This window comes from Alosa sapidissima, chromosome 13 (assembly GCF_018492685.1).
Source record: "Alosa sapidissima isolate fAloSap1 chromosome 13, fAloSap1.pri, whole genome shotgun sequence".
In the NCBI taxonomy this organism is placed as follows: Eukaryota; Metazoa; Chordata; class Actinopteri; order Clupeiformes; family Clupeidae; genus Alosa; species Alosa sapidissima.
In genome coordinates this window covers 7,394,301-7,422,099 of record NC_055969.1, presented here as the reverse complement: position 1 = coordinate 7,422,099, position 27,799 = coordinate 7,394,301, and the positions used below count along the sequence as shown (strand labels likewise).

The following is a 27,799-nucleotide window of genomic DNA, read 5'->3' as shown; positions in this document are numbered from 1 at the left end:
TATTTTGAACAACTACCAGCAGAGGGCAGTAAATAAATCTCGCGATAGAACAACAGGCCGTGAATAAAGTCATGTGGCCGCGTACTCTCACACAGGAGTCTTTCCTGAAGAAGTCATCGTCTGGCGAACACACTGTGGTGTGTCGCACAAGATTCTCAAATAATGGTAGGCTAAGTTTTTGTTTGAGCAGAAACGACTTATTCTGTCATTTAGTTGGTCGATCGATGAATAACAGTTTGATATGCATTTATGAGCAAGTAGAAGCCATCCCAAAATCACTGAGTGAGGATAATAGATTTATTGCAACAAAATCTGAGACCACATTGCGAACTTTTCGTAGCTGGCTAACATTAGCACATCACTCCAATATCTTAAATTTTAGATTGAACCTGTTTCATATCTCGGTGTTGGTAATGCAATAATGTGGTGATCAATATGTTGCATATCTGTAACAGGTTAATAGTTGTTTGTAACGTTATTATTGCAAGAGATTCAGGATGTGGTGGTTAACGTTAGCTGTGTAAACTGGTGAGCAAGTAGCACGATGCGTAGGCCTCGATTTAATGACATTTAATCGGCGGGTAGGATTTCAACTAGGCTCATTTAAAGGCGCACACTTGTATTTTTATTATAGACAATATTTTCTCCGTTTTAAAAGGTATTTATAGTAGTAAACGACGTGCAATCAATTGTTATGTGGCTGATTGTCGGACACACGTGGTCTTCTAAGCATGCACGCCCTGGCCCTATGCTAACCAGGATAGCTAGCATACCCGATAACTTCTGTACATAGATGTGGCCAATCGGTAAACACATACGCGCCCCACCATAGTGAGGATTATGCAGGCTGGTCACAAATAAAATTAATTTGACATCTGAATTTCAATTTGACGGATTTGATTGTAGTAGGAACGAGACCGCTTGTACTTACCACGTGGTGCGACGGTAACCTAACCTCAGCTGGCGAGTGGCCGCTGGCTTTAGGTTGACACGTGTGTACGTTAAATAAGGTCAAGATCGATTTATTGAGACATAATTTGAAGGGGATAGTCAGCCATTGGATTGAGCAACACAAGTAACCAACCATCTTTTCCACAGGTATTGTTGCACGTGCTATTCGAACATGCGGCGGGTTACGCGCTGTTCGCCGTCAAAGAGGTTGAAGAGATTGGAATGCTGCTACCCCAGGTGTGTTTCGAATTGGTTAACATTTTTGCTGTTACTATATGTTACGCGTTCTGCAATGTGGTGCAGTGCATATTTGTTTATGATATGGCCCCATCTATTTCAGGTGGAGGAAAGCGTCCTGAACATTGGCAAGTTCAACAATGTAGTGAAACTAGCAGCATTCTTCCCTTTTAAGTCTGCACAGGCTGCCCTGGAGAACATAAATGCAATCTCTGAAGGTTAGTCCCATAGCCAACAGTAACTGATTTGGGGATGAGCATTACAGATTATTTGTGTATGAATATTAATGCTTCTTGGGGGGTGACTGGTAAAACACTGAAATTAAAGCAACACCGAAGTTTTTTTTTTTTTTTTTTTTGTACCTTAAAATAATGTTTCCAAAATCGTTTCAGTGGTTCATCAACTTGTAACAGGGTGAACGGCACTTCTGCATTCGCTTTGCAGCCCTCTATCGGCTATAACCGCACTATGTAAGTTTGCCAGATCGGGTAGCGGATCTGTAGTTAGATGGAATGAGACATAAGAAACTACAAATTTGACTTGCGTTTGATGTCGCAATACATCGTACTTTCATAAATCATGCAACATATTCTACCTTGTCTGTGGACATTGTTATTTGCAAAGCCGGTGCTGGATAAACAAATACCGTGCGTGCGACAGAGGGAAAGTTCTTTGGTGTTGCTTTAAGTAAAACACTCCATACAACCATTAGCCGGTGTCTTGGCTGTTAACACACACACACACACACACACTGAGGCAGTTTTGGGTTGGGGCTCATAAGTCATGATGTTTCTATAATCTGTCAATCCACTGAGAATCTGTGCTGACAACATTTCCATTTACTGAACTTAAGTAGCCCCTACCAAGCTGCCATATTCCTAGCAAAGTATGATTTTAAGATGCGTTGAACTTTGCGCTAGGTCATTAGTTTTTTTTTTTTTTTAAATGCAATAACCAACCAGCATCTCTTGAATGCTGTCATTTTACAAATGTGTTTGCTTTGCAGGAGTTGTGCATGCGGACCTGAAGCTCTTCCTGGAGACAAATCTGCCCTCTGGTGGTAAAACCAAGGCAGTGCTGGGTGTGGCAGATGCCAAAGTGGGGGCTACGCTTCAGGAGGAACTGGAGCTCTCCATTCAGACCGGTGGTGTGGTAGCAGAGATCATCAGAGGTGAGTTCTCAGCACAGACTATCTTCAGCTCATCAAGACTGGATGGGCAAGAGCATGAACTCTTGACCCATCCTTTGTTGGTGGTGTTCATCTGGATACGCCTGGTCTGTTGTGATGTGATGTCAAATGCACTGACCACTGATGCTTTATACTGAAAAGCTGAACAGACTGGCTCCACTAGATTATAAAATGCAAAGCTAGATTTCCTAGAAGTGTTGTGTAGCCTGCCACATCTCACATAAGCTCGTTACTGTTATATTGGGCCCTGGCTGTGTTTGTAAAGGAAGCTGCCTCATGTTCTTGCAGGTGTGCGTCTGCACTTCCACTCCCTGGTGCGTGGCCTGACTGCGCTGGCGGCCTCCAAAGCGCAGCTGGGTCTGGGCCACAGCTACTCGCGCGCTAAGGTCAAGTTCAATGTCAACCGAGCCGACAACATGATCATCCAGTCCATTGCTCTGCTGGACCAGTTGGACAAGGACATCAACACGTTCTCCATGCGTGTGCGGTAGGCTGGCCGGCTCGCTCTGTGTTCTCGTCTGTGTGGTTTGTGTGTTTGTCCTGCATTGGTTGTCATTGTATTTGCAAATGAAGGAAATACTCCTGACAGACTTCCTCAGTTGCCACTTTCTTAACCAAAGCCACTAAAGTAATGGTCTTGCCATTTGTGATTTGGCTTTGTGATCTGAAGGCCATTATGAAATTGCTACTTTGATTTATTGTGATTCTATCAAATCAACTGTCAGCTAAATCTGCAGTTGGCAAAACATTAACATTCTTTACAGTGGCTATGGGTATAATTTGTCGCTGAGTATTTCCTTTTTTTGTAACTTTGCTGTGTTGCTGTGGGGCCAATCAGTCAAGGCACTCCCTCTTTTACGCATGGGTGTGGGTCGAATGGGTCTTGTTGCACTTCTAATTCAACTGTGTGAAACTTGCCCTTGACTCCTAATGGAGTCGTTTTGGGGGTGTTATTAATTTGACACTTAAAGCTTGGGTGTGTCTGCTTCCGTTGCGCTATGCGCTGTTTGCGGTGTGTGGGTTTGCGCACTGGTGCTGCTAAGTGTTTACCTGGCTCGATCTAATTTGGGTGGAAACATACGTCCTACCTAGATCATGTCAAACAGCATTTCAACTCTCTTTCTTTCTTTCTTTCTTGCCCAGTACACATTTGATTCAGGTGAAATAAACTGAATCACTTGTGTGGGGACATTCTTACCAGTTAGAGTCCAGTAACAAGGAGTCCCTAGAACGCACCTGTGGTTTGTCAGAGCTGATTTGTGGTCAATAGTTCTTTTAATGAACCTCCCTGATGGCTGGTCACACTGATCCAAAGTTATATCTGCTCTGCTCTCCATATGATAATGAGGCAGCTCCTGGAGTTGAGTGCTGTTTGTCGAGCCAAGTGGATATACTGCAGCGCCCCCTGCTGTTGACCTCCCAGTGCTTACCACAGCCAGGTGCCCTAACTAGCCCTGACTGTACAGAAAAAGGAGGGACATCAAGTCCAACCCCAGGAGCATTTTGGTCCAAACCATGTGGGCAAATTGCATCCTGAGGGGGAAACAACCTAGACTGATCGGTTCTCCAGTGACCATCCAGTTTGGTGTGTTAGCTTGGGATATCCCTAGCAGTTTGTTTTTTGTGCCCTGACCTCACCACATTCTCTCCTGCTTGCTTTTGGTTTCTGGCGGGCAGTGAGTGGTATGGCTATCACTTCCCAGAGCTGGTGAAGATTGTGCCTGACAACTCGACGTACTGTCGTATGGCCAAGCTGATCGGGAATCGGAAAGAACTGAGCGAGGAGAACCTGGAAGCCATGGAGGAGGTTGTAATGGACAGTGCCAAGGCCCAAGCCATCCTAGATGCTTCCCGAAGTTCCATGGGTAAGGGAACCCATTGGTTCACACACACTCATACACTGAGGCAGTTCTGGGTTGGGGCTCATAAGTCATGATGTTTCTATAATCTGTCAATCCCCTGAGAATCTGTGCTGACAACATTTCCATTTACTGAACTTCAGTGGCCCCTACCAAACTGCCATATTCATGGCAAAGTATGATATGTGTTGAACTTGGTTAGTTAAGATTATAACTTTTTTTTAATATTCTGGATTTGTCACTAGGTATGGACATCTCTCCTATTGACCTAATCAACATTGAGAGCTTCTCCAGTCGGGTCGTATCATTGACTGCCTACCGGCTAGAACTCCAGGAGTACCTGCGCTCCAAAATGACCCAGGTTGCCCCCAACTTGGCTGCTCTCATTGGAGATGTGGTGAGTAGTTTTCTGGATCAGTTTGTTTATATGCCCGTTCAAGAGGATTTTTAGTATGTGTTGAGGTGGCAAGATGAGAAGTCATGATGTTTCAATAATCTGTCAATCCACTGAGAACAAGTGCTGACAACATTTCCATTTTACTGAACTTCTCTGTCCCTCCCTGTACGCATCCTGGAATGCCATAGTTTTTGTAAGCAACATGTAGCTCTAGCTGCTTTGCAACATTTGTGAAGTTGATTTGGAGAAAGGTGTACATTTCCTGTTAAGTAAATTGATGGTTTGGCCCAGGGATGCTCCCAGTTGCCTGGTATTTTCTTTTATTATCTCTTCCATATCTTTGTATTTATTTATTTATTTATTTATTTATTTATTTATTTATTTATTTATTTATTTATTTATTTATGTTTAGGTGGGTGCACGTCTGATCTCTCACGCCGGCAGTCTGACGAACCTGGCCAAGTACCCGGCGTCCACGGTGCAGATCCTGGGCGCAGAGAAGGCCCTGTTCAGGTACTGGGGCAACCCTCCCCTGCGGGGCGACACGGGCGTCACAGTGATGGCAGGGCGGGGGGCGGTTACGAGACGGGTGATTGGCCGACGGGACTCTGCTCTCGCGGCTTAAAGTGATCCCTCTCAATATCTCCACCGCACACCCTCCCCAGGCTGAGTGGCTACCCAGGGCTTTAGAGGTAGATACCAGCCATGCTCCTCCACCAGAGAGCCCATGTGTTCGTGTTCACAGAGGGATAGAAGAGATATGGAAGTTAAAGTTGACACAAGTCAGATTTAGTTTGTTATGAGGATGCTTAAACAGTGAACACAAAGTATTAGTTTGTACACATGTAAAATGCAAATCTTCCTGCACAGCTATGTAGGGCTGTCATATTCTGCAGTTTGTGTGTGATGCATTTCACCTCTGCGCCGTCACATGTAGAGCCCTGAAGACAAAAGGAAATACACCCAAGTATGGTCTGATCTTCCACTCCACTTTCATCGGACGAGCTGCTGCCAAGAACAAGGGTCGCATCTCCCGTTACCTTGCCAACAAGTGCACGATTGCTTCCCGTATTGACTGCTTCTCTGGTGAGCAGTATTTATTACTTGAAGTTAAATGAACCAAGTAATGGTTCAATTGCTGTAAAACGCCTTGCTATGATGTCTATTTTTCGTCAACAGCATATCACCCCTAGGGAGTGAATGTTGAAAATGTATCACTGAGCAAAACTATTGGTCATGTTTTGTACCCTGATGGTACACATCCTTATATCGGAGGCTAAACGTTCTTTCTGTTCTGTCTGCAGAGGTGCCCACCAGTGTGTTTGGTGATAAGCTGAGAGACCAGGTGGAGGAGAGGCTTGCGTTCTATGAGACTGGCGACGCACCCCGCAAGAACGTCGAAGTCATGAAGGAAGCTGTGAAAGAGGTGTGTGTGTGTGTGTCTTTGGGAAGGAAAGGACCATGGGGTCTTGGCTATCAGTTGAAGAACATTATGTTGAGCAATATTGAATCTGTGAGTCAGTGCAGTGAGTGATGATTACTTCTACCCTGATGAAAAACATGAGGGTAAAAACTGATTTAATGAGTCTGACACTGCAGTCTATCAGTGGTGTAAGCTATTGAGGCAAGAAGCACCGCTAGAGCGAATGTGTGAACTTTTCTTTTCCCCTTGGTCAAGGCCGGAGAGGTTGCAGCTGAGATCAAACGAAAGATGGACAAGAAAGAGAAGAAACGCCTGAAAAAGGAGAAGCGGAAGTCCGAGGCCCTCTCCACATGCGAGGGAGAGGAGGAAGAGGTCAAGCCCAAGAAGGCCAAGTCCAACGGAGATGCCTCATCACAGGTGAGTTTGGGGATGTTCGTTGTCTGTGTAAGAGTGCATGGCTAGACAGGGAATGGACTCTATCCCATGGTTCCCTCCCTTTACATGCTGTGCCAGAGAAACCCTTCTCCGAACCATTGACAGGCCCCATCAGTGGGTCTTCTCACTGAAGTGAGAAGGACAGTCTTTGAAATTGCTCACAACTAGGTGTCCTTTGGTCCAGTGCTTTTTTGAATATCTGGTCAGGATGTCTTGGAGATGCTGTGCCTCATGATTCTGTATCTAATCCTGTTTTAAATGTTTGTATTTGCTGTTCTAATCAGGAGAATGGCGAGGCGGAGGCTGAGGTGACGGTCAAGAAGAAGAAAAAGAAGCAGCAGGCTGCCGAGGAGGAGATGGAAGTGAAAGAGGAGGGTGAGGAGGAATCTGTGGAGACGACCACTCCGAAGAAGAAGAAAAAAAAGAAGCAGGCTGAAGAGGTGAAGGAGGACGAGGAGGAAGCAGTCTCCGAGAACGGAGTCGAGGAGGACACGCCGTCTAAGAAAAAGAAGAAAAAGGTGAAGGCGGAGGCTGAGGAAGAGACTGCAGAGCCAGTGGCAGAGCCTGTATCAGAAAAGAAGAAAAAGAAAAAGGCCAAGAAGGAGGCTGAGGACGAGTGAATGAATGGTTTCACACCTCTAAGCGAGGGGAAAATGAACTGAACTGAATCTTTATTATTTTTTTTTCTTAGTATTGTACAGCTTTCATTTGTATTTTATGTCATGAGTTCCCAGGTTATCCTTGCAGGTGAGCAAGGTGGGAATGAGCTAGGAAAGGCCTAGGTATACCCGCTAAGCTCTTTGTTTTTTTTAACCATTGTATATAGTGTCTCAGTTCTTCATGCACCTTCTGACATTCAGCTTTGTGCCTTTAGGCTCTACAGGATGTTCCACCAGGCCATTTGGTCACTAGTGGTCAGTGCTTAAATTGCTTGGTGGCATTGTGTGTGCAAACTGTAATTGTGAAATCAAATTAAACCATGTGGATTTTGCAGTATTTGCATCTGATGATCCTTAAGACTTGTTTATAACTGAAGTTATGCTGTTTCCTTTACAAATGGCTGTCTTTGACTGAAATACCAATACCCTCTACTGCCTCTTCAGTTTGTCCAGATGAAACTAAAGGACAGTGTCTCACACTATCCTGCCAACATTTTAATTTCCATCCACCAATTCTAACCTGTACAGAGCATGATTAAATGGGTGTATGCAGATACACAGAATCACAATACCCAACTCGGGGCTGAAATGCCTAGTGCTGCATTGTGGCAACAAGTGATTTAGATTACCCCAAATGATAAGCGCCTGCAGTCTCTAAACTAAGAATTCTATTCTAGCGTGGGCATCTAGTCTATGTAAAGGCATGCCACCTGACCTGCAGTGATTGTATCCAGCTTTTCAACCCCGTCCACAAACTGATCAGGGCCTGGAGTTTTCCTGTGACTGTCTTGGTGGAAACTAGATGTGCACCTATTCTGGTGTCAGTTATGTGAAAGCAGTTGTGGAGAGGTGGGTTGCCAGTAGATCTCGGCTAATCTCACCTGATTTGGACTGAGACAGTGATACATCAACTTTTGTAAAAGAGCATGTTAAACCTGTGAAATAAACCTTTTAAAGAACCAAGTGTCTTTTTATATGAAATACTGAATTGCGACAAAGCATGACAAGATACTGAAGTACTGGTCAGTTTTTCGTTTTATTTGGACGAGGGTAAAACCAAAAAGTTTGATAAAATGATACGAATTCTTAAAACTGCAACTACATGTTCAGCCAATTTGGACAAGGGAGGAGGATCAGGGCAAGAGGACAAATTCTGGGGCTGAGCATGGCCTTGAGAGCCAAGACTCCACCCTCTTCCCATAGAAAACAGTTTGGAGGTCAAACAAGGAAGGGGCTGGGACAAAAAAAAAAAAATACAAAAGAGTTCTTTAAAAAAGGCTTCACCAATAAGATGATGCTCTGCGATAATGTACACCGTCATTCGGAATTTCTGTGTATGTATACAAAAAATAAAATAAAAATAACTGCCGTCTCTCATGATGCTAGCACTGATTCAAGTATATTCACCTTCGGTTTTTTAAGTTTCAGCCAGTTGTTTGTATTCTTTGTCTTTAAATTCTCTGCACCAACTTTTGCGTATATCTCAGCCATTTTGGAAATTAATAAAGAGATCCTTCAAAAACAAAATGCAGATGACCACATTTCATATCCTACCAATACATAGCATACTGTATAAATACGTACATAAATATATTTTACATACAACAGCCAAAACTTTGAAAAGGGGGGAGATGAGAGATCAACAGGGAGAAGGTAGTGTGTATATATGTATCTGTTTTGAGTGTGGGGTGGGGTGTGTGTATGTGCATGTGCGTGCGCACGTGCATGCGTGTGTGTCATGATGTAAATGGTCTATCCACCTCATCCATCAGTTAACGGAGGTTGGTGGGTGGGTTGGTTGCCATGGCGTGGTGTGGGCTTGTGCGACTGGTAGCACATGTGTGTGCCCAAATGCACACACGTGCGCACACACACACACACTTGTTCACTCACACACGCACGGTCACACACACACGCTTAGTTGCCCCAGTAAGGGGAGCTGCCGTAACTGGACTTGTTGACCTGTGTCTTCTGCTGCATGCTGCTGGACTGGCTCCTCTGGCTTGGACCACCCTGCACACACACACAGAGAACACAACTCTCAGCTTTAGGGGGCACAACCAAGCATGACAATGCAATATACAGAGTGTGTCAATAGGAAATAGTATTTCAGCTGTATATCCTATTCAAGCTGTCCCATGTCCTATTCCAGGTGTCAGTGTGACTATGTGTCTGGGTATGCATGTTATGTGTCTGTTCAGTACAGTAGTACCTAGGGATTGTGTGTGCGTGTGCTAAATATAATACGTGTGTGTGTGTGTGTGTGTGTGTGTGTGTGTGTGTGTCTCTCGTTACCTGTGTGTCCTGGCTCAGGTGGTGGTGCAGGAGCTGGGAGTGGGGCTGCTGATGGGGGGGCAGGATGTGCAGGAAGGGGGCGGGGGCGTAGCCCGGAGCCCCCCCAGGGGTGAGCGGCCCAGTGCCCCCCAGGGCAGACGGCAGGGAGAAGGGGGGAGGGGTACCAGCATGGAAACCCTGCTTATCAAACGACTGGAGAGATGGAGGGAGAAATGTGTTAGTACAGGAACAGTGACAAGGCCGTGCCCAAGGGATTGGCCAATAATATCCGTCTGCTGCTTCAGCCTTCCATCAACACTAGGCGTTCTACATACTCGACGCACCCGACCGGTAGTGCGACACCTTGACGTCAAAATGACGTAGGACACAGGACACAACTCTTCTTCTGTGCTACCTCATTGTAAGAATGAGATACAAAATGCAATCCTTCCACCCGAGTTATGGTTTATATACATTTATGGGTACTGTTATTATTCTGTTAAATTGTAATAGTTGTATTTTTTTTATGTGAACTTTATTTTAAACTGTTAATTTTAATGTCAACATAATTAGCTTTGGACAAAAGCATCTGCTAAGATTTCTAAAATGTCAGTACCCAGATTCTTTAGTCTCTCAAAATGAACAGTGAATTTGATTCTGATGGATAATTCAATTCTGTGCTCGTCTCATAAAGAAACCTTTAGGGTAATCCTGACAATAGCGTCAAAGTGTCAAAATTCATAAAGCAAATGAATCATGACATGATCAAGCAAACAGTACTGATTTGTTTAACGTAAAACACCATGATGCCTTTCTTTCCCCATCTATAAATATATTGAAATGCATTAAACAGTATTAAGTAAATCACATTTACATGACAGGACATGAACTGAGGAGACGGATAGTATTTACTAGACAGTGTCTGCACACAGTCGCTCACCTGGGTCTTATTGTAAACTGTTCCACTGATATCTGGCACACCGGAGTTACTAGACGTCACAGAGACACCTGCAGAAACATGGCCAATCATGTTACCACTTAACATAACAATGCATACATACATATCTTGTATGTGAGAAACTGCTATCTATATATCTATATATATATATAGATATATAGAGATATGTGTGTGTGTGTGTGTGTGTGTGTGTGTGTGTGTGTGTGTGTGTGTGTGTGTGTGTGTGTGTGTGTGCATAATGTACCTTTCCCCGGGCCGGAGGCAGCAGATTTGGCCTGTGACTGGGAAGAGCTGCTGTAGCCTTTGCTGTAGTCTGCTCCTGCCGGACCCTGCGTCAGGTCGTCGTACCCTGGAACGGTCAACAAATGAGAGGGCTACACACACACACACACACACACACACACACCAGTGCACAGCACCACACCACCACAGAGCCTTCCAAAAGCAAACAAAACACTGGAGCACAAGTGCATAGTCTAGTTCAAATTCCAGGCTGTGCAAAGTGAGATAAGGACACAACCTATAAACTATGTATATGTGATGTGGATTTCAGACTCAATACAGTTCACAGCTTACTGCAACAGTACATATACTTACATTACTTAATCAAGTTAATGTCCTAGTGTGTGAGTGTAAGAGAGAGAGAGAGAGAGAGAGAGAGAGAGAGAGAGAGAGAGAGAGAGAGAGAGAGAGAGAGATAAAGGTGAGTGGGTAAGAGAGAGTGCGAGTGAGTGAGTGAAAGACAGACAGGTAAAGGTGAGTGGGTAAGGGAGACTGCGTGCGAGGCTTCTTACCTGAGCTAAAGGTGTGCTGGCCGTAGCTGCTGGGCTGCTGGAATGGCGTGGCTTGAGGGGCGTTGCTCAGGCCCATACCGTGCTGCTTAGCTGAGGCCGGCGGCACGAACATAGTGGGGCCGTACTGGAAGGCGTTGGGCACGCCGGGCATCCCGGGGTAGTAGGGCAGGCCCGTGTAGCTGTAGCCTGGGGGCAGCGCAGGGTTGAGGAAGGCCTGCTGTGCGCCGTGGTGGCCCTGCGACTGGGGAGCGCTGCCGCTGGCGTTCTGGCCCTGCGGGGGGGCCTGGGGAGGGGGCGCCTGGTGAGCAGCCGACAGGGAGGTAGGGGGCGCCGGGGAGGTGGAGTCGCCCCGCCCAAACTTTGTGACTTCACCTGCAGGAGGAAAGACGTGGACAATCCATCAGTGAGAACAGAAAGAAAGATCTGTGAGAGCAGGCAGAAAGAAAGAAAGAAAGAAAGAAAGAAAGAAAGATCAGTGAGAGCAGAAAGAAAGAAAGAAAGGGGGAGTTGATGGGGGGTGGGGTGAGGGTGCTGTGAGTACCTGAGTAAGGGTTGTTGGCAAGGCCCCCGTCTCTGCTGGAGAGAGCCGCCGCAGGGCCTGGGAATGTGATTCCGTAGTAGTCCTGAGGAGGGCAAACAAACATACTCAGATATGGACACCAACATAACCTGCATTCTACACCCACAACTTCACCACCATACCAGCCCCTACACACACACACACACAGAGAAGATGAAATCTAAGCATTGCCAAAACCTCCCAGGAGAGAATTTTAGCACGGCCGTGTCCAGCTGAGCTTGAGCTTGGACATGACGTGCCAGCAAGTGTTACTCAATCGTTCCAGTTGCGAAATAAGATGAATCCAGCGCTGGACAGACAGCACAGAAAGAGCAGCCAAGGAGGCCAAAAGCTGAAGGAGGACTCACCATGGGTAATCTAGACTGCAGCATGTGCAAGTCTTCGTATCCATAGATTTGCTGTGGGCGGTGGGAGAATCAGACGGTTACACAAGAGGCGTGAAACACACCACCACACCACACAACACATTTAAACAGACTTGTGGAAGGAGCCTACATGCATTTACCAAACTGGCTCAAAATCAATACAGTTAGAACAAACAAATGCTGCAACTGTCCTTAAATCAATGCTTTTCACACATTGCCTAATGTGTTAGTGTGCCATATTGAACTCACACCTACTTAAATTGATTAACAGAAAAAAAAGTGGTCTATCGTCACTGAGACAATCCACATACAAAAAAAAAAAAAACATTTAGATCAGTATACAGACTGTTAGACAAAAGGGCTTAAAATTGGAGAATTTAAAATACAAATGGCCTGCAATGAATTCTATGAAACAATTTAAAATAGTAGATTTACAAATCCAGGCACAACAGAACATGGTGCTATAAATAATTGGCCAGCTGCATATTGCATCAATATATTTTTTATGAGTGTCTGTAGCTTCAACAACCTTGACCTGAGGATGGCCCTTGAGCTGTGTGTGTGTGTGTGTGTGTGTGTGTGTGACAGTTACCGGGTATGCTGGCAGGAGGCCTCCAGGACCCATGATGTACTGGTTGGGCAGAAGAGGAGGAACCCCCTGAGACAGGTTAGGAGGAGCTTTACCTGACAGGGATGAAGATTGGAGTAGGGTAGGTAGGTGGGGTGGGGGGGGGGGGGGGGGGTAGCAGAGAACATCAATAAACCTGACAAGAAATAATCTGAAACGTCCACTGACATGTCATTTCACAATTTGAAGAAGCAGTCTGTAATTCTAAACCCATAGTTGTTTTGATTCAGCAAACTACTCAGAACTCGTACTCAGAACTCTCTGTTCTGTGTTTGCACTAAAAAAAAAAAAAAAAAACCTCTGTGTTCGTGCAGTCCTGACTGTGATTATCCCCCGCTGGACTATTTGAACTTTCGGTCACTAAATCAGGATTAATGAATCATCATACCGGATACGTAAATCATCCCACCTCTTGTAACTTTCAGCTCAAGTGCTTTTAACACCATGTCTTATTCTCTACACCTGACTATCATATGCATGTCATGTATACAGACCTTACTGTCCTGTATTGACCCTAGGCAGATAGGTCAGGCCCTTTAGTCGTGGATCTGCTCAAGGTTTCTTCCTATATGCATCTCCAATTCTAGGGAGTTTTTCCTCGCCCCTGTTACCCATACACCTCACCCATCACTTTTTTCTCTGATTGCCTACATTCTGTAAAGCGCCATGATACATGTGTAATGTTTTGGCGCTCTATAAGCACAATAAATTGAATTGAAATTAAACTGGAAACAAAGCTGCTCAGAGCCATAAGCAATGCCAGTCAATCAACACTGTTTCAGCAGCACAGAAAAAAAGGGATGTTATCTGATGGGCTGCTGAGGTCAGATATCTTGAAGCATCAGATATGGGGCCTTTATTTTGGACGCGGGCCACACGCGGGCCTTGGCCCACACTTACTGGAGGAGGACAGCAGCTGTGTGGTCCTGATGGCCGACGCCGTGTTGGCGTTCGTTGTGGTCCCGTTGGCGGTGAGGCCCAGCACTCCGGAGCTGTGCAGGCCGGCGCTGCTGCTGGCGATGCCCACGGAGCCGCCGACGCTGATGGGCAGGCCTGCTGTCTGCACCCCTGAGTACGCCACAGAGGAGGGGGGAGCCAGCGAGTTCACGCTGTCCACACTGGAGTGCTGCTGGGGCAGGGAGAGGGAGAGGCCCATTTATTAACAACTTTATATTCACACGTCTTCATTAATAATGAAGGGTTGGAAATCATGTCCAGCATTCTTTTATGTTTATGTGTATGTGTATGTGTGTGTGTGTGTGTGTGTGTGTGCTCTGCCCATGTAGGTTAACCCTCTCGTGTGTGTGTGTGTGTGTGTGTGTGTGTGCGCGTGTACTCTAAGAGTTCTACTCATATAGGCCAACCCTCTCGTGTGTGTGTGTGTGTGCGTGTACTCTAAGAGCTCTACTCATATAGGCTAACCCTCTCGTGTGTGTGTGTGTGTGTGCGCGCTCTGCCCATGTAGGCTAACCCTCTCGTGTGTGTGTGTGTGTGCTCTGCCCATATAGGCTAACCCTCTCGTGTGTGTGTGTGTGTGTGTTTTGCCTGCCTGACTGACAGACAGCTAAAGATCACTTACTGCGAGAGAAGAGCTGGTAGCAAGTGCTGAGACCGAGGAGTGGCCACTGCTTACATGACTAATGAGAAGCAGAGAGATACACACAAAGACATCCAATCACACCAGTGCATTAAGGGCCCCACTTGACAAGTGTGCAGCAATGAGCTGATTATACACTCTGCCTGAATGACATGAAATCTAGTTTGGAGTTCTAACAAAGCCCATATGCAGTCAAGCTGTCTGAGGAGTGTAATGCACCACTCAAATAGCGGCTTGTACGTTCTATGCAGACTCACACTGTTACTTATGACTGTGGCTACTCAGTGAGGGACTCCAACTGATGCATCTACAATATTAAAGGATGAGACATTTTTTGTTTCTTGGGTTAATTCTTGGGGGAAATACTCCCATCTAGCGGTGAGATGGTATATTGCAACAGACTCCAGCTCCCTCCCCACTCCAAGCGTGACTTACTAGCTACGGAAGCCACACCATAAATGTCCTAGCTGCGGTTAACAGATGTCATACACAACTATTGAGTATTTATTCTCGTAATGAGATTATTTTAGAATAATAATTGTAAATTGCATTTAGTAATTTAGTCTGTGAAACTATCGGTCATATAATCATGAAAGATGAATAATGTCGTTATGGATTTGTAATTTTGGCTTATATTCAGCGAGCAACTTTGTAAACGAAATGCAATGGTTCCAAATAATCAGTGCTAGTAGTTGACAATACTGTACAAGATATGTAGTTCAAGATAACGTTAACGTGGTCTTCTATCTCCATACAAAGAGTGGGGGGGGATCATCAGGTGATTCAACGTTAGGGGTTTCCTGGCAGCAGCGAGCACAACTCGTGTCGTTCAGTAACTGAACGGCAAACGCGAAAGGTGGTGCAAGAATTTCAGGTATATCCCTCTTTGGCTAATGTATTCTAAAGATGGAGGCCGAAACATGGCTGCCGCTATACGGGCGACTCTCCCGCCTGTATTCTAAATGGCAGATTCTACACTTACGAGAATACTACCATTTGTTGGTGGACGTAATTATACATGAATGAGCACATATTTTTGGAAAAAGGAAAAATTAGATTTTTGCTAAGAATCAACTCAAGAAATTACACAATGCAGCTTTAAACAAATGAATCAGAGTGATGCAATATTCTATAATAGTATTCACAACGCTTCCTCTTGACAAAATATATTTCATTTGGTTCATTTGTTGAATTCAGCAGTATTCTGTGTGGGAATGTGTGTTACCTGCTGAGAGGGGGCAGGCTGGCTGATGGGAGCTCGGCTGCCAGGCTGGAGAGTGGTGTGCTGTGAGGGGGCACGGAAGGGGGCAGGATGGCCGAGGGGGCAGAGGGGGGCCCGCTGCCCGCATTGCCCAGAGACGGTGACTCCGGTTTAGGGGTGGAGGACGCGGATGTGGCTGTATAGGGAGGGAGGGAGAGAGAGAGAGAGAGAGAGAGAGAGACAAAAAGATAGAGGGGGAGAAAGGGAGAGAGAGAGAGAGAGATTGTTATCGGTTCCGAGAAATGAGGACCAGAGCTGTCTCAAGTGCTTTTCTACGGATGCAAGAAGCAGTGAGCAACAAAGTAGTGGTTAATTACTTCCTTTGCCCATTGATGCTGGTCTGGCAAGTGCATGACTTATCCTGAGTGATATGCAGTAAAGGGCCTAGCATTTCCTTATTTGTGTGATATTTCATATTAATGTCACTGATGTGGCTAAATTGTGTATTATACTTACAGTCAAGAGCAGCAGATGTCCTCACACCGTTATAACCGTTCTACATGAAAGAAAAAAACACACTGACATTACAAACAGGCAACACACAGGACAACTACATCTAGATATTAACTGACCAATCATACTGGCTGATACCATGCCAGGGATGACGAGGAACCAATCAGTACTCACCGTGACAGGGCCAGGGGCATCTTTGCTCTGGGAGAAAGCGAGCCGCGAGTGCGGGGCTACGGCACAGTCGAAGCTGCTGGCCGCCGAGGAGACGGAGGAAGAGGAGGGGGTGGTGGAGGGCATGGGCACCGTGCTGGGGGTGCTGAGCGAGGGCGCCAGGCTGGGCAGGGGCACGGAGGCCGAGGGGTAGATACTGTCCGTGGAGGACAGGGGCAGCAGCAGGGGAACCGGGTTGGTCAGAGACTCACTGCGCATGGGGAGAAGGAGGTCACAGGTTAGCCACCTCACCCATCACTGAGCTCTGATTAGCCCTCCAGACCACAGTCACATATGTAAGCTCAAACTCAGTGACTAACCCCTCATGACCACAAATGAGGAAGTACAGCACCCAGCACTCTTCACCCTCTGCACAGACTTACAAAAACACACACAAACTATGTAGGGAGTTACCTACCACGATGGTTTTCAAACACAATAATATGAGTGTATAGTGAGAGTACAAATGTGCGTGTGTGTGTGTGTTTGTGTGTGTGTTTTTGTGTGTGTGTGTGTGTATGTATGTATGTATGTATGTATGTGTCTGACCTGATAGGTTTGGAGTAGAGGCTGCTTTGTGTTTGACTGACAGCAGGAGGGTCTCTGGGTGCCTCGCTGCTGCTGTTGGTGCTGCTGCTGTTGGCGCAGGACTCAGGCGCGCTGAAGTCCGGCAGGGCCGACTCCGAGCCAAAGTCCAGTGCTCCGAACTGCACGTTCAGCCCCGGCACGTCTGCTGAGCCCGGCATCTCCACTGCAGACGAGGGGATCTACGCGTGCACACACACACACACACGCACACACATTCTGTGTTGAGACCTTTACCAGGAGGAACTGCTTTGCTTGATCTTTGCACTAGTGCAAGTTCAGCAGTACAGCAGAAGTGCAGTATTGTGCTTTCCTCATGTCTCCACTGACTCATTTCGGAAAGGTGCTGAGTGTCTTCAAACAGTATAAACTCATTCTGTCTCGTTCTTTTCTCTGTTCACGACCGCATGATGTCTCATACAGGAAACCGTGTGGCAAGACGTGAGGCTTTTTTTGCCTTACAGTGAAGAGGTCGACAGGAAGCAAGGGGCAGAGAGAGATGTGATTGGATCGGGAAATGATTCGGGTCAGACTCGAACCCGGGTCCCCGTGGGCATTTGGACACCTTAAGTTGCCAAACTTAATATTTTTTTTAATTTGGCGCGGATGAGAAAAGGACAGGGAAGGAGGGTAGCTGTAAGTCGGATTTCATTTTTGTCACTTCCGTGGCCTACTTTCTAGAGGCTGTACTGAACTACCATGGTGCCACATATACACAAAGGTCATGCAAAGTCAGATTACCTTGAATGAGAAGAAAAGGAACGTGGCAAAGAAACAGAAAGACTAAAAGGTGGAGGTTCGACTGACCTTGGAAGAGGGAGGTATCCTGCGTTTCTGCGTCTTCATCTGCCTCTGCTGTTGTGCGTTGGCCACGGCCTGTGCGTCAGACTGCTGCTGCTGCACGGCGGCTAAGGAGGGGCCGTCGCGCTGCAGCGAGGGCTCCTGCGGCTTGGGGAAGGGCTCCAGGGCGCCGCTGGGGGCAGAGGTGGCCAGCGGGGGACTAGGGGGCTGCTGCTGCTGCTGCTGCTGCCGGGCCAGGGGGAGGGGGCTGGCGTGGCTCAGGGCGCCGGGCGTCTGCCTCTGCGCCAGCTGGCTCAGCACCAGAGACGGCTCCGGCTGCAGCTTAAACTCACCTGGACACACACACAAACAAACAAACAAACACATAGGGTTAGCCTATATGGGCAGAGCAGTTAGAGTATGTGTCTTCGCATTTGTATTAGTGTGCATAAGCGTGAATGTCTGTCTGTCTGCCTGTAGAAGTTACACAATTGCAGAAATGCTCATCTGTATGACACAATAGTATGCTGTGAGCAAAGCATTAGCGTGTGTGAATGAGTGTGTGCATGGTGTCGGAGACTCACGGCTGAACTGCGAGGGCATGGGCATGGAGCTCTGCGTCACAGGTGGCTTCATGTCCCATGACGATGGAGCAGGGGTGGACGAGGAGGGAGGCGCGGCCGGCGCCGCCGATCCCCCCAGGCCGCCCACCACAGGGGCGTGGCTGGGCCCCGTGCTGCTGGGGGGCTGGGTGGGCAGCGGCCCCAGGCCTGGTCCCTTCAGCTGCTCCAGGATCTGAGCTCCGGCAGACTGACCCAGCTTGGGGCCGCCCAGCTCGCCGAAACCAGAGCCCAGCACAGACGACTGCACACACAGGGACACAGACAGGGAAAGAGATGGCATTTTGAAAAAAAAAAAAACATTTACTTCATCAAGTATCACATCATTTCTTTTTTGGCACTAAATTCATTTCCTTTTTTGCCATACTGAAGGTCGGGTAATAAATGGTGTGCTTCCAATAGCTGAAACACCATTTAAACATAAAATGTCAAGATAATAAAAAAAAACATTGTAATAAAATAAAACCTTCATATCATAATGGTGGTGTTCAAATAAAAGTAACCTTCCCTTGTGTCATACATAAGAAACGCTTTGTATTTTTGGAAGTTCATTCATGCAAAAGCCTACGGTACACTTTTAACTCTTTAGTGTTCACAGAGATGCTGATAGCCTGTACAGAGAGGCTGGGATCTCACCAGGGTGGCGTGTGCGTAACTGGCAGTGCCCGGTGTAGTGCCCCCGTTGCGGGTAGTGTGGTGGTGGGAGTTGGTGAACACCAGGCTGTGGGAAGGCGCCTTCAGGGCCCCACCCACTTCCTCCCTGGCCGCCGGCTTCTGCAGCAGAGAGGCCAAGTCCAGACTACACACACACACAAGAAAAATAAATCTTCATGAGTCTCCAACAGACAAAACAAACACATAAACAGCATCTTACAATGAGTTCCCATTTTCCTTCTAGACACACAGAGTGCAAAAAACACCACCTCAAAAACACATAATCACCACCTTGTGGGTTTTGACACCCGACACACACAGAAAACACCCTGGACTATCATCGAGACGATGACCAATGTGGCTTTTGTACATCACTCCATGCTGTCCTGACATGATGAAAATGACCGCAGTCTCCAGAGTTGTCGGATTGTGTATTGGTGTGATATGGCACCGTGCTAGTCTCTCACCTTTGGCCAGGTGTGACGTGGTTCTCCGTAGCAGGTGGACAAGAGGCGGTGAACACTTTGGTCTCGGAGAGCTTTGGGGAGCAGAAGGAGGGAGGGAGACAAACTGTGAGCTTTGGGGCCAAATAGTCGCCATCACCACAGACACACACTTCTCATAATACATTGTCACACAATCTGTGTGTAGGAGCTCACACTTACATCCTCACTCCAGTCCTCAGCGGACCAGTCCTCCAGAGGGCCCCTCCAAGCCACTGAGAGGGGGAGAGAGAGAGAGAGAGAGAGAGAGAGAGAGAGAGAGAGAGAAAGAAAAAGAGAGAGAGAGAGAGAGAGAGAGAGAGAGAGAGAGAGAGAGAGAGAGAGAGAGAGAGAGAGAGAGAGAGAGAGATAGATAGATAGAGAGAGAGAGAAAGAATGAAAAAGAGAGAGAGAGAGAGAGAGAGAGAGAGAGAGAGAGAGAGAGAGAGAGAGAGAGAGCGAGAGAGAGCGAGAGACAGAGAATGACAGAATATTAAAAATACAAAAAGCCCAATATAAACCAATTCAACCAAACCAAATAGAAAAAGTTAAGGTAGGTCAAAATGGTACATCTGTCAGCTTAAATCCAACTAAACCCTAGTCAAATTACCTGATGCTTACAGACAAGTTATGAAATTGCATAATACCAGTCCGACAGCTTAAAAACAACAACAGTTCAACTCAAATACAATCACTGAGATGGCCTAGATCCCCCACCTGGCCCATCTGCGGTGTCATTGGCCCCTGTCTCCCAGTTCTCCGTGTGTGCGCCACCCGATCCTTGCTCTGTGGTGTAGTCCGCAGGGTTGAAGGTCCTGAAATGTGAGGAGGAAAGGGAGCACCCAGGTTATGCACAGCAGATATTACTGCTCAGCCATTAGCATTTATCATCAGTGATCGAAAGAAAACAAATCCATAAAGCAATTTGGCACAAAGTGCAACTTCATATTGGTATTATTAAGTCATTAGCTGTGAATTGGAGTGTAATTACCACCAAGAGATTCGATTTGGACACAATTGTGTACTGACACCACTATGCAGTGTTTCCCGCAGGAAATTTGTTAGTTATAGGGTGGTCTCTGATATACAACATATATGTATAGCATCATATACATATGTGTTGTATGTTATGTATGTGTGTGTATGTATGTATGTATATTATTTATATATATATAGATTATTTATTCATGACAGCACACATTATGCAGATATCATAGGTAGTGTTACTATTATATTAGGCTCCAACAGCGCTAGCCTACCTCTTTCTGTCTCTTGCTGCTTCAGCTGTCAGCAGCACTGGTTGAAGCCTGGAAATATTATAAGCAAAGTAGCCTAATTGGATAGCTTATCATAGTCTACTAGTTGGACTGTTTCCCCATGTGTGTTCAAGTTTCAAACTAATAATTTTTCTCCTTGGAATAAACCCCTTTGAGTCTTGGAAAATACTTTTCCATTCACAACAGGATTTCGATGATAAGAACTTAACAATTTGCATTCAATGCAACAGTTTTAAACAAATTTGCGCAGCGTGCTAATGATACTAACTGGATTTAATAGCAATTTAGCCAGTCATCTACTATGTGCCAACAGTCCTTGCTTGCATGATTGTAAGTGTTTGGATATATGGGTTATGTCCGTTAGGAGAGAGAAGGAGAGAGAAGGAGAGAAAGAATAGGCTGCATAAAGATGCGAATAGCTCTGCATTGAAAGAGCTATGAAATTACACAATTATTATTCATCATCTTAACGCTGTTAAGGCGGGAGGTGTGTTTTGCTTAGGCAGTCGCCTAAACTGTATAGCACTGCGGGAAACACTGCTATGCCAGAGCAGGATATATACCCACCCCATTCCCTGTGCTGTAAACCGGCTGGTCCCTGGGGCTCTGCCTCTTCCCCTGCTTCCTGACACTGCGCACGCACACGCACACACACGCACACACACAAACACACACAGTTACCATTTGGCACAACAGGCATGTGGGCAGCTGTGGCATTCCTTTGTGAGTGTGGGACTGTAGGTCATGAATGTGGTGACATATGTTGTTGTCTGGTTTGTGTTGTCCTATGCATGCATGTCCAAGGCATGGCTGTGTTTGTGTATGGAGCATTTCAGATGAGTGTGTGTGTGTGTGTGTGTGTTGAATGTGTTTTGATTACCCCGTCCTCTTCCCCTGCGCCCACGGTCAGCACCTCTTTCCACGTGAGCAGCGTCCACCCCATTCTCCTCTGCTCGCACTGAGAGAGAGAGAAGGAACATAAAGGAAGACAAAGAAGGTAAAGAAAGGGGAACAGAAAGGGTAGAAGGGAAGTGAGACTTTTAAACAAAATGCATCATACTGCAGACATTTTAACTAAACAACTCACATTTAAAGACAACATTGGAGACTTCCAATGCAGTTTCACCCTCTGGAAGACAGCCTGGGCTTCCCACAACTCTAGAACTGAGGACACAGGCCTTCAACCCTGTAGGATCTCTTGATGTTTACCACTTTACTTTCACACACACACACGCGCACATACACACACACATTCCAGGACGCACACACACCCTCACCGGGCCGGCTGCGGCTGCCTCCCCGGCCCTTCTTGCTGGCCCCGCCGCGTCCGCGGCTGCCCTCTCGCTCTCCGCGCTTGTCCCGGTTCTCGCGGTTCTCACGGTTCTCCTTGCTCTCTGAGGAGCTGCTGTCTTTCCCCACTTTCTTCTTCCCTACCGTCTCCCAAGAGGAGGTCTGCAGGAGACAAGACAAACGCCATTCAGATGCACATATCCACACATCCATCCTGTACACTCTCACACACAGGGGTCTGGCACGCATACAAAACCAAAGAGCGCAGTCTATTCAACAGCCAATTGTCATGCAAACTCATTCAGAGACTCAGACATACAGTATAAAGGAAGCTCAAAGGCTACAGCCATCAGACACACACAAGCATTCTCTGAGTAGTTCATGTAAAATGGCCAAATATTGTTAATAACCATTTAAGATACAGGTACAATAACTTGCCAAACAATGCCCCTGGCAACTTTAACTATGTGAACTGCGTGAGATTTTAAGTCTTTAATGTGTGTTTACTGTTTGATGCCAAGCTGTTTTGACTGTAAGCACTGCAAGATTACACTAAGAGACAGCACCAACCCACTTTCTATTTAGAGTTTTCCAAGAAAACATAAACACAACCCCCCCCCCCCCCCGCCTCACGTAAACAAAATAAAGCGGATGACAGGATTTATTGCTGCAGGTTCCTCAGGTTACGGTACAGTAAAGTGAGCGATGCCATCTCCCTGCAACTGAACCGGACACTACGCGCGTCGTCACTTGACTTATGTAAAGCGTCTTTCGAACACACCCCTCTGACGCCTGTTGGTCCGCCTGTACTCAAAACATTATCTCTCTCCTAGCCGAAATCCTCCACGTGCCGGTGCCAGGAGCCACCACGGGTCTCTGACAGGGACTGCCAGCAAATATTAATGAGTGCCTATAAGGAGGCGATAACACTTTGATTAAAGCACTCATTTCAATGAATTAGACTCTTGAGCCTTCTGTGATGGCTCAGCTTACTGCAGTATTCTGGGGAAGGGGAAGGGGTGTGTGTGTGTGTGTGTGTGTGTGTGTGTGTGTGTGTGTGTGTGTGTGTGTGTGTGTGGAGAGGGATTAAGAGCAAAAGGCCTGCAGACAGATTATTCTGATAAAACTCTGCTACCCCCAGCAACAAACAAATCACTGCTGCCTGTCTCATTTGTTTTGACAAGTGGAGCCAGTGGGAGAAAAGTACATTATTACTTAATCTGTGCTGCAATATGCCTAAATTCAACAACAACAAAGTTCTGGAAGTTTCCTGGAACTGTCCGATTCCTTCTGACTGCCAGTCATTCATTCTTTATGTCTGCAGACGTTTAGGTGATTGGTCTGTAAATATTCCAGTGAAAAACGTTTACACACACCCACACACACACCCTAAATAAGCAAGCACACACAGACAGATGAACAGACAAATAAACAGACAGACACAGAGAGAGGGAGAGAGCGCGAGCAGAGTAGGTCTGGGAGGCCATGATCTCACAGCACATGCAGAGTATAACCTTGTCTAAGCAGAGAGGCCTTGAAAACAGATCTTTACTGGAAACACTGCCAACTCTTGCTCCGTCCTCTCTCCCATGCTCCATCACCCCATACCCACCCAAACTTCTCACATCCGTCCAAATGGTCTCTGCTGATCCCTAGTGGATCTCACGGTCAGTTTCTCCCTCACCGTGTCCGAGGTCCCTTCCAGCAGGAAGTTGATGGCTCGGTTCACATCCTCATTGCAGTCGTGCAGTGCCACCATGCACTCATCCTGGTTCTTCCCGGTCACTTCCATCAGCTGTGCACACAACAACAAACACAGATTAATACAATATTTACATAAAAGTGGTGATGACCGGACATTATTATATGGCATGAATTAAATGTGAACTTCTATTAAGTTTTTCAAATCCAATGGAAAAACCTTCTCATCAGTGTGGTGCATGCTCTTTCTGACCTGTTTGACTTTGTCTTCAAAGTCTGCATCATTCTTATCGTAGATCATCTGGGCAAGTCGGATCTGTTCGGCTGTTGCCTGCAACAAGCAGTGACACAGAGTGCATCAGCATGGATGTTACACACAGAGATTTATATCTATTTTGTGCTCCCGCCCCCCAGTTGGAGAGACTCATTCACTGGCATCAGTGTAGGAGACAAGTGCGTATGTGATGCCTCACCCATGACCGTTTCTGTGGATGTGTGTTTTGAGCGAGTGTGGTGTGCCAGCTGGTTGACTCAACTGTGGGAGTTTCTGTGGCTGGAGGTGAGCACCTGTAACAGTAACAGCTTACATGGCTTGCTCTCTCTCTCTCTCTCTCTCTCTCTGTGTGTGTGTCATAACAGTGTCTTTAAAATATAGTTCAACCTCACTGATACAGTTTTGCTCAATGTATGACTGATGGATGTCTGTCATGGACTCCCCTTTGGCTACTACATTAGCTGTGTGTGTGTGTAAGTTTGTGTGTGTGTGTGTGTGTGTGTGTGTGTGTGTGTGTACTTGGAGTGGGCTTCTGGACTTACCTGTGGCTGTTTCTGTGGCTGAGAGTTCTGTGTGGTTGCAGGCAGCACCTTGTCCCGAGAGCCCCGGGCTCGGTCGCTGCCTAATGAAGTCATCATATACAGTATATACAAAACAATGTATGTACAAAATAGAAAAATCTGGAAGAGAAGAACAAAGACAGAAAGGCAACGTCAGAATCTCACTCATGAGGGAGGAAGACTGAGATCATCTAGTGCCTTAAGTGGAACATTTCCTCCTTAATGTAAATACCAGGACAGATTCTCCAAGTATTGACTGATCTTCTTTAAAGCAATTTCCTCTGGCTGTTTTTGAGGCGCTGAATGAAACCACACGCACAAAAACACAGACTTACACAGCGGGGGTATCACATTCCCACCGTCATAAACCCAGTTGGACTAGATTGTGCAACACTGACCGTTAGAGACCTCTTCCACACACCCTTTCCCCCTCTCTCTCCTTCTTACACACACACACTTTATCAGTTGTCCAGCATAAATGTAGGCCTGGGATCATCTGCCCTGGTGTCCACTTACATGTCCCAACTGTGCCCCCCTGTGTCCTCACAACACACTCCCAAACATACCACTAGCCCACTGCCCCACACCCTCATCATTGTTACACTCAACACAAATCCCTCTCCTGCCAAATGCATAAAACAACCAAATCCCACACAGCAGAACAAAAGACATCACGCTCATTCCCAGCTGTAACAGCATTTCCACACGTTTCCAACTGGAGTTCAGCGAAACGTTGGCCAGAGTAAAGCAAAACACAGCAGGAGTTCATACAACGTTGTCTGTCCAGATTGAGAACTGATCAAATTACTATTGTTTCAAATGTAGGATATAGATATGGATTTAATTCACAGATATTTTAAGCATAGAGGGGGGGGGGGGGGGGGTCTGCACAGAAAACCTCACTACAGATGTACTGTTATTGTTCTGCTACTGCTGGTATGTGCCAAAGTAATCTGTGTAAATAACCTTCATATAAAGGTAACATTGTAATAACATTACAATGTCCAAATGACTTTAGGCCGTAAATGGAACATTTCCTACTTTTAAGACTGGGGTAAAGATAGCACAGCCTTGTTTACAGTACCTGCAGGATCTAGGTTAATTCGACACTTCACTCTTATAAGAGGACACTAGAATTGTCTTCGCTTACAGTCAGTAAATTTCAAGCTTACAGGCTGTGTGAAATCTGGTGTCGCCCCAACAATCAATATTGGAAATAAAAAAAATCCGATTAAATATATGTAATATGCGTCAAAAGAGAGGCTGCAGGCTGACTGCGATGATTCCGTCGTATCACGTACTACCAATCGGTCAAGTGTTGATAAATTAGGCAAAACATACAAGACAACGCGTTTGCATATTATTCCCGTGATTGCAAAACCACAAAATAACCCAGGAGGAATACATTCGTTCGTCGTTCTTTGCAGCGGAAGAGACGGTCGTAAAGACACTCACATTTTATTACGGGCGACAGTGGTAAGATGGGTGAGGGTGATTCGAGGAAAACAAGTGGTCTTTTCAAACAAAAAGGAGAGAAGGGAGAGAAAAAAACAAAGCAGTCGCTTCAACACTGACGTCGACCGCTAATGACGTTTCCTTAAGACCTTCTATGTCATTGGCTTATTTGTCACCAAATGGTGCTAGCTCTATCGTGGTGCGTTCACAGCATCGAGCAAATCCGTTCTCTACTGTAGCGATTTACATTTCGATACATTTAGGAGTCGCAAGCTGTTAAACGCCCATGCATGCACATTCTGTTAAATAAAAATCCAATACATACTCACCTACCAAGAACGATTTACAATATAAAAAATGCGGGTCAAAGAACCCTTTAACTGGTGGCACAGTCAACGATCGATGTGGCAACAGAATACCCGACATAATACAAGAAATTGTTATACATTATTTTGAGATTGTAGCAGTAACGCTACTGCTCTCTTTAGTTAGTGGCAGGATTAAACGAGAGAGTCGCAAACCTTACATCATTAGCTAACAAACATCAGTTTGCCACTTACGCTTTGCGTCGATCACGTAAGAATGTAACGTTACAATTAATACGATTTACTTCTGATTTCAGAGTCTTGAGAAGTCTTCATGGCTAACATGTCAGTTATACACTATTTAAATTGAAACGTTGGCAACGGTACGTCGCTAGCTAATGTTACTGGAGAAAGATTAGGTACTTAGTAGGATAAGTGGAACACTTCAAAAGTAAATATTGATATTACGTTAATATAACAAAGCACAAGCGACAATACAAGTTACCTTTCTGAATAAAGGCTGCTATCGTTGCCAATCTAGTGGGTTATTCTCCTCTTCGAAAAATTCTGATCAGACGATGTTTCGCAATAACAACAAAACCGTCAGACCCACATCACTTGCATTGCATTGCCAAAGCTATATGGTCGAATCTCTTTGTCCTAGCTAGTGTTAGCTGGCTAGCTGGTCTGACTTATTTCCTCTGTTCAATTGTTGTAGCATTGCTAGCTAGATAGCTACATACCAAGCTAACAAATACACGACCGCCCGGCGTCCTTGTGTAAACTACGCGTGTAAAATAATTTGTGTTGGTCCATGTTTACTGAGAAAATCAAGAAATAGGAAGGACACTAAGAGTAAAAGGCAACGTAGAGCCACGGAGGGTCGAGCAAACAACGTATTTTGCTGAAAAAATGGCCACAGAGCATAGCTAAAATCTCACTCCGACGTTTGCTAGCTAGCTGCCCTATCTAGCTAGCTTACCGGGGAACAAGCCAACAGTTGCATAACAAAACCGAGGAGAAGAACATGTTTTAATCAACTACAAATGATGATGTTTAACGACTTAACATATCAGAAGAGAATTAATTCGGTTAATTATATCATCCAAGCCAAGTTTATGTTTATAGATAGGATTTGTTTTTTATTACCTGCTAACACGCTTCACTCAGCCAGCAGCAGATGCGATCACGTGACTCACCGCGCCACCGTTACTGCTTTCCCTGGATCCGCGAGAAGAATACACCAATCCACGCACGCGCGCACGCTCATAACCCAGAAAATAACAACACAAGAATTCTAATGGAAAATAGCACCTAAACAAATATGTCTGATATGGCTGGTACCCATCAGACGTTACGGCTACTCATGTCTCGTCTAAACATCGATTCGAAGTGTTAACACGTGTTTTCCTTTAGAATGCAATATCGAGTCCAAGGAGAGTTGTTATATTTTTGGATCACAGGCAAATCTTGTATGATGGAAATGCGCATTCCACAACTCAATGAATCCGGGTACACAGTAGAAAAAGACTCCCGGGTGCCCTCT

The 27,799-nt window shown here is 45.9% G+C and overlaps 2 protein-coding genes and 1 non-coding gene across 11 annotated transcripts; 2 read left to right on the top strand and 1 right to left on the bottom strand.

Annotated features, from left to right (window-relative positions):
- The first annotated feature begins 62 nt into the window (after nucleotides 1-62).
- Nucleotides 63-7,487, top strand: nop56 (NOP56 ribonucleoprotein homolog). Its single transcript, XM_042060311.1, has 12 exons — nucleotides 63-165; nucleotides 1,099-1,188; nucleotides 1,292-1,406; nucleotides 2,195-2,359; nucleotides 2,666-2,864; nucleotides 4,055-4,242; nucleotides 4,482-4,633; nucleotides 5,046-5,146; nucleotides 5,571-5,719; nucleotides 5,938-6,059; nucleotides 6,312-6,473; nucleotides 6,776-7,487. The coding sequence occupies exons 1-12, from the start codon at nucleotides 163-165 to the stop codon at nucleotides 7,109-7,111; spliced, it is 1,782 nt and encodes a 593-aa protein (XP_041916245.1). The 5' UTR covers nucleotides 63-162; the 3' UTR covers nucleotides 7,112-7,487.
- On the top strand, nucleotides 6,159-6,227 carry LOC121681103. The gene has a single exon (XR_006021979.1). It is a non-coding gene; the product is annotated as a small nucleolar RNA SNORD57 (small nucleolar RNA).
- Nucleotides 7,488-8,167: 680 nt separating the features above from the next.
- Nucleotides 8,168-27,740, bottom strand: ubap2a (ubiquitin associated protein 2a). 9 transcript variants are annotated; one of them, XM_042060302.1, is made up of 28 exons: nucleotides 27,403-27,740; nucleotides 24,476-24,613; nucleotides 23,913-23,990; nucleotides 23,643-23,753; nucleotides 21,940-22,120; nucleotides 21,549-21,626; nucleotides 21,236-21,299; nucleotides 20,651-20,698; nucleotides 20,109-20,206; nucleotides 19,575-19,627; nucleotides 19,377-19,447; nucleotides 18,892-19,054; nucleotides 18,220-18,499; nucleotides 17,663-17,988; nucleotides 16,820-17,037; nucleotides 16,235-16,481; nucleotides 16,064-16,103; nucleotides 15,572-15,743; nucleotides 14,329-14,386; nucleotides 13,650-13,878; nucleotides 12,714-12,805; nucleotides 12,104-12,154; nucleotides 11,718-11,799; nucleotides 11,177-11,548; nucleotides 10,627-10,731; nucleotides 10,365-10,432; nucleotides 9,446-9,637; nucleotides 8,168-9,163 (listed from the first exon to the last, which is right to left on the bottom strand). In XM_042060302.1, the coding sequence occupies exons 2-28, from the start codon at nucleotides 24,569-24,571 to the stop codon at nucleotides 9,068-9,070; spliced, it is 3,669 nt and encodes a 1,222-aa protein (XP_041916236.1). In that variant the 5' UTR covers nucleotides 24,572-24,613; nucleotides 27,403-27,740; the 3' UTR covers nucleotides 8,168-9,067. The 9 variants fall into 9 exon arrangements, with proteins under 9 accessions (XP_041916236.1, XP_041916239.1, XP_041916240.1 ...); XM_042060305.1 differs by having other exon boundaries at nucleotides 13,650-13,875; nucleotides 27,403-27,739; XM_042060306.1 differs by having other exon boundaries at nucleotides 21,946-22,120; nucleotides 27,403-27,739.
- Nucleotides 27,741-27,799: the final 59 nt, after the last annotated feature.

Bases quoted from the DNA above. Each gene is read 5' to 3' on its own strand.
- ubap2a (XM_042060302.1), bottom strand. From the start codon at position 24,571: ATGATGACTTCATTAGGCAGCGACCGAGCCCGGGGCTCTCGGGACAAG. The intron at 23,754-23,912 runs GTCAGAAAGAGC...TTGTGTGCACAG, and splicing joins TTGAAGACAAAGTCAAACAG to CTGATGGAAGTGACCGGGAA. The intron at 20,207-20,650 runs GTAGGCTAGCGC...CTCACATTTCAG, and splicing joins GCAGCAAGAGACAGAAAGAG to GACCTTCAACCCTGCGGACT.
- nop56 (XM_042060311.1), top strand. The intron at 4,634-5,045 runs GTGAGTAGTTTT...ATTTATGTTTAG, and splicing joins CTGCTCTCATTGGAGATGTG to GTGGGTGCACGTCTGATCTC. The intron at 6,060-6,311 runs GTGTGTGTGTGT...CCCTTGGTCAAG, and splicing joins TGAAGGAAGCTGTGAAAGAG to GCCGGAGAGGTTGCAGCTGA.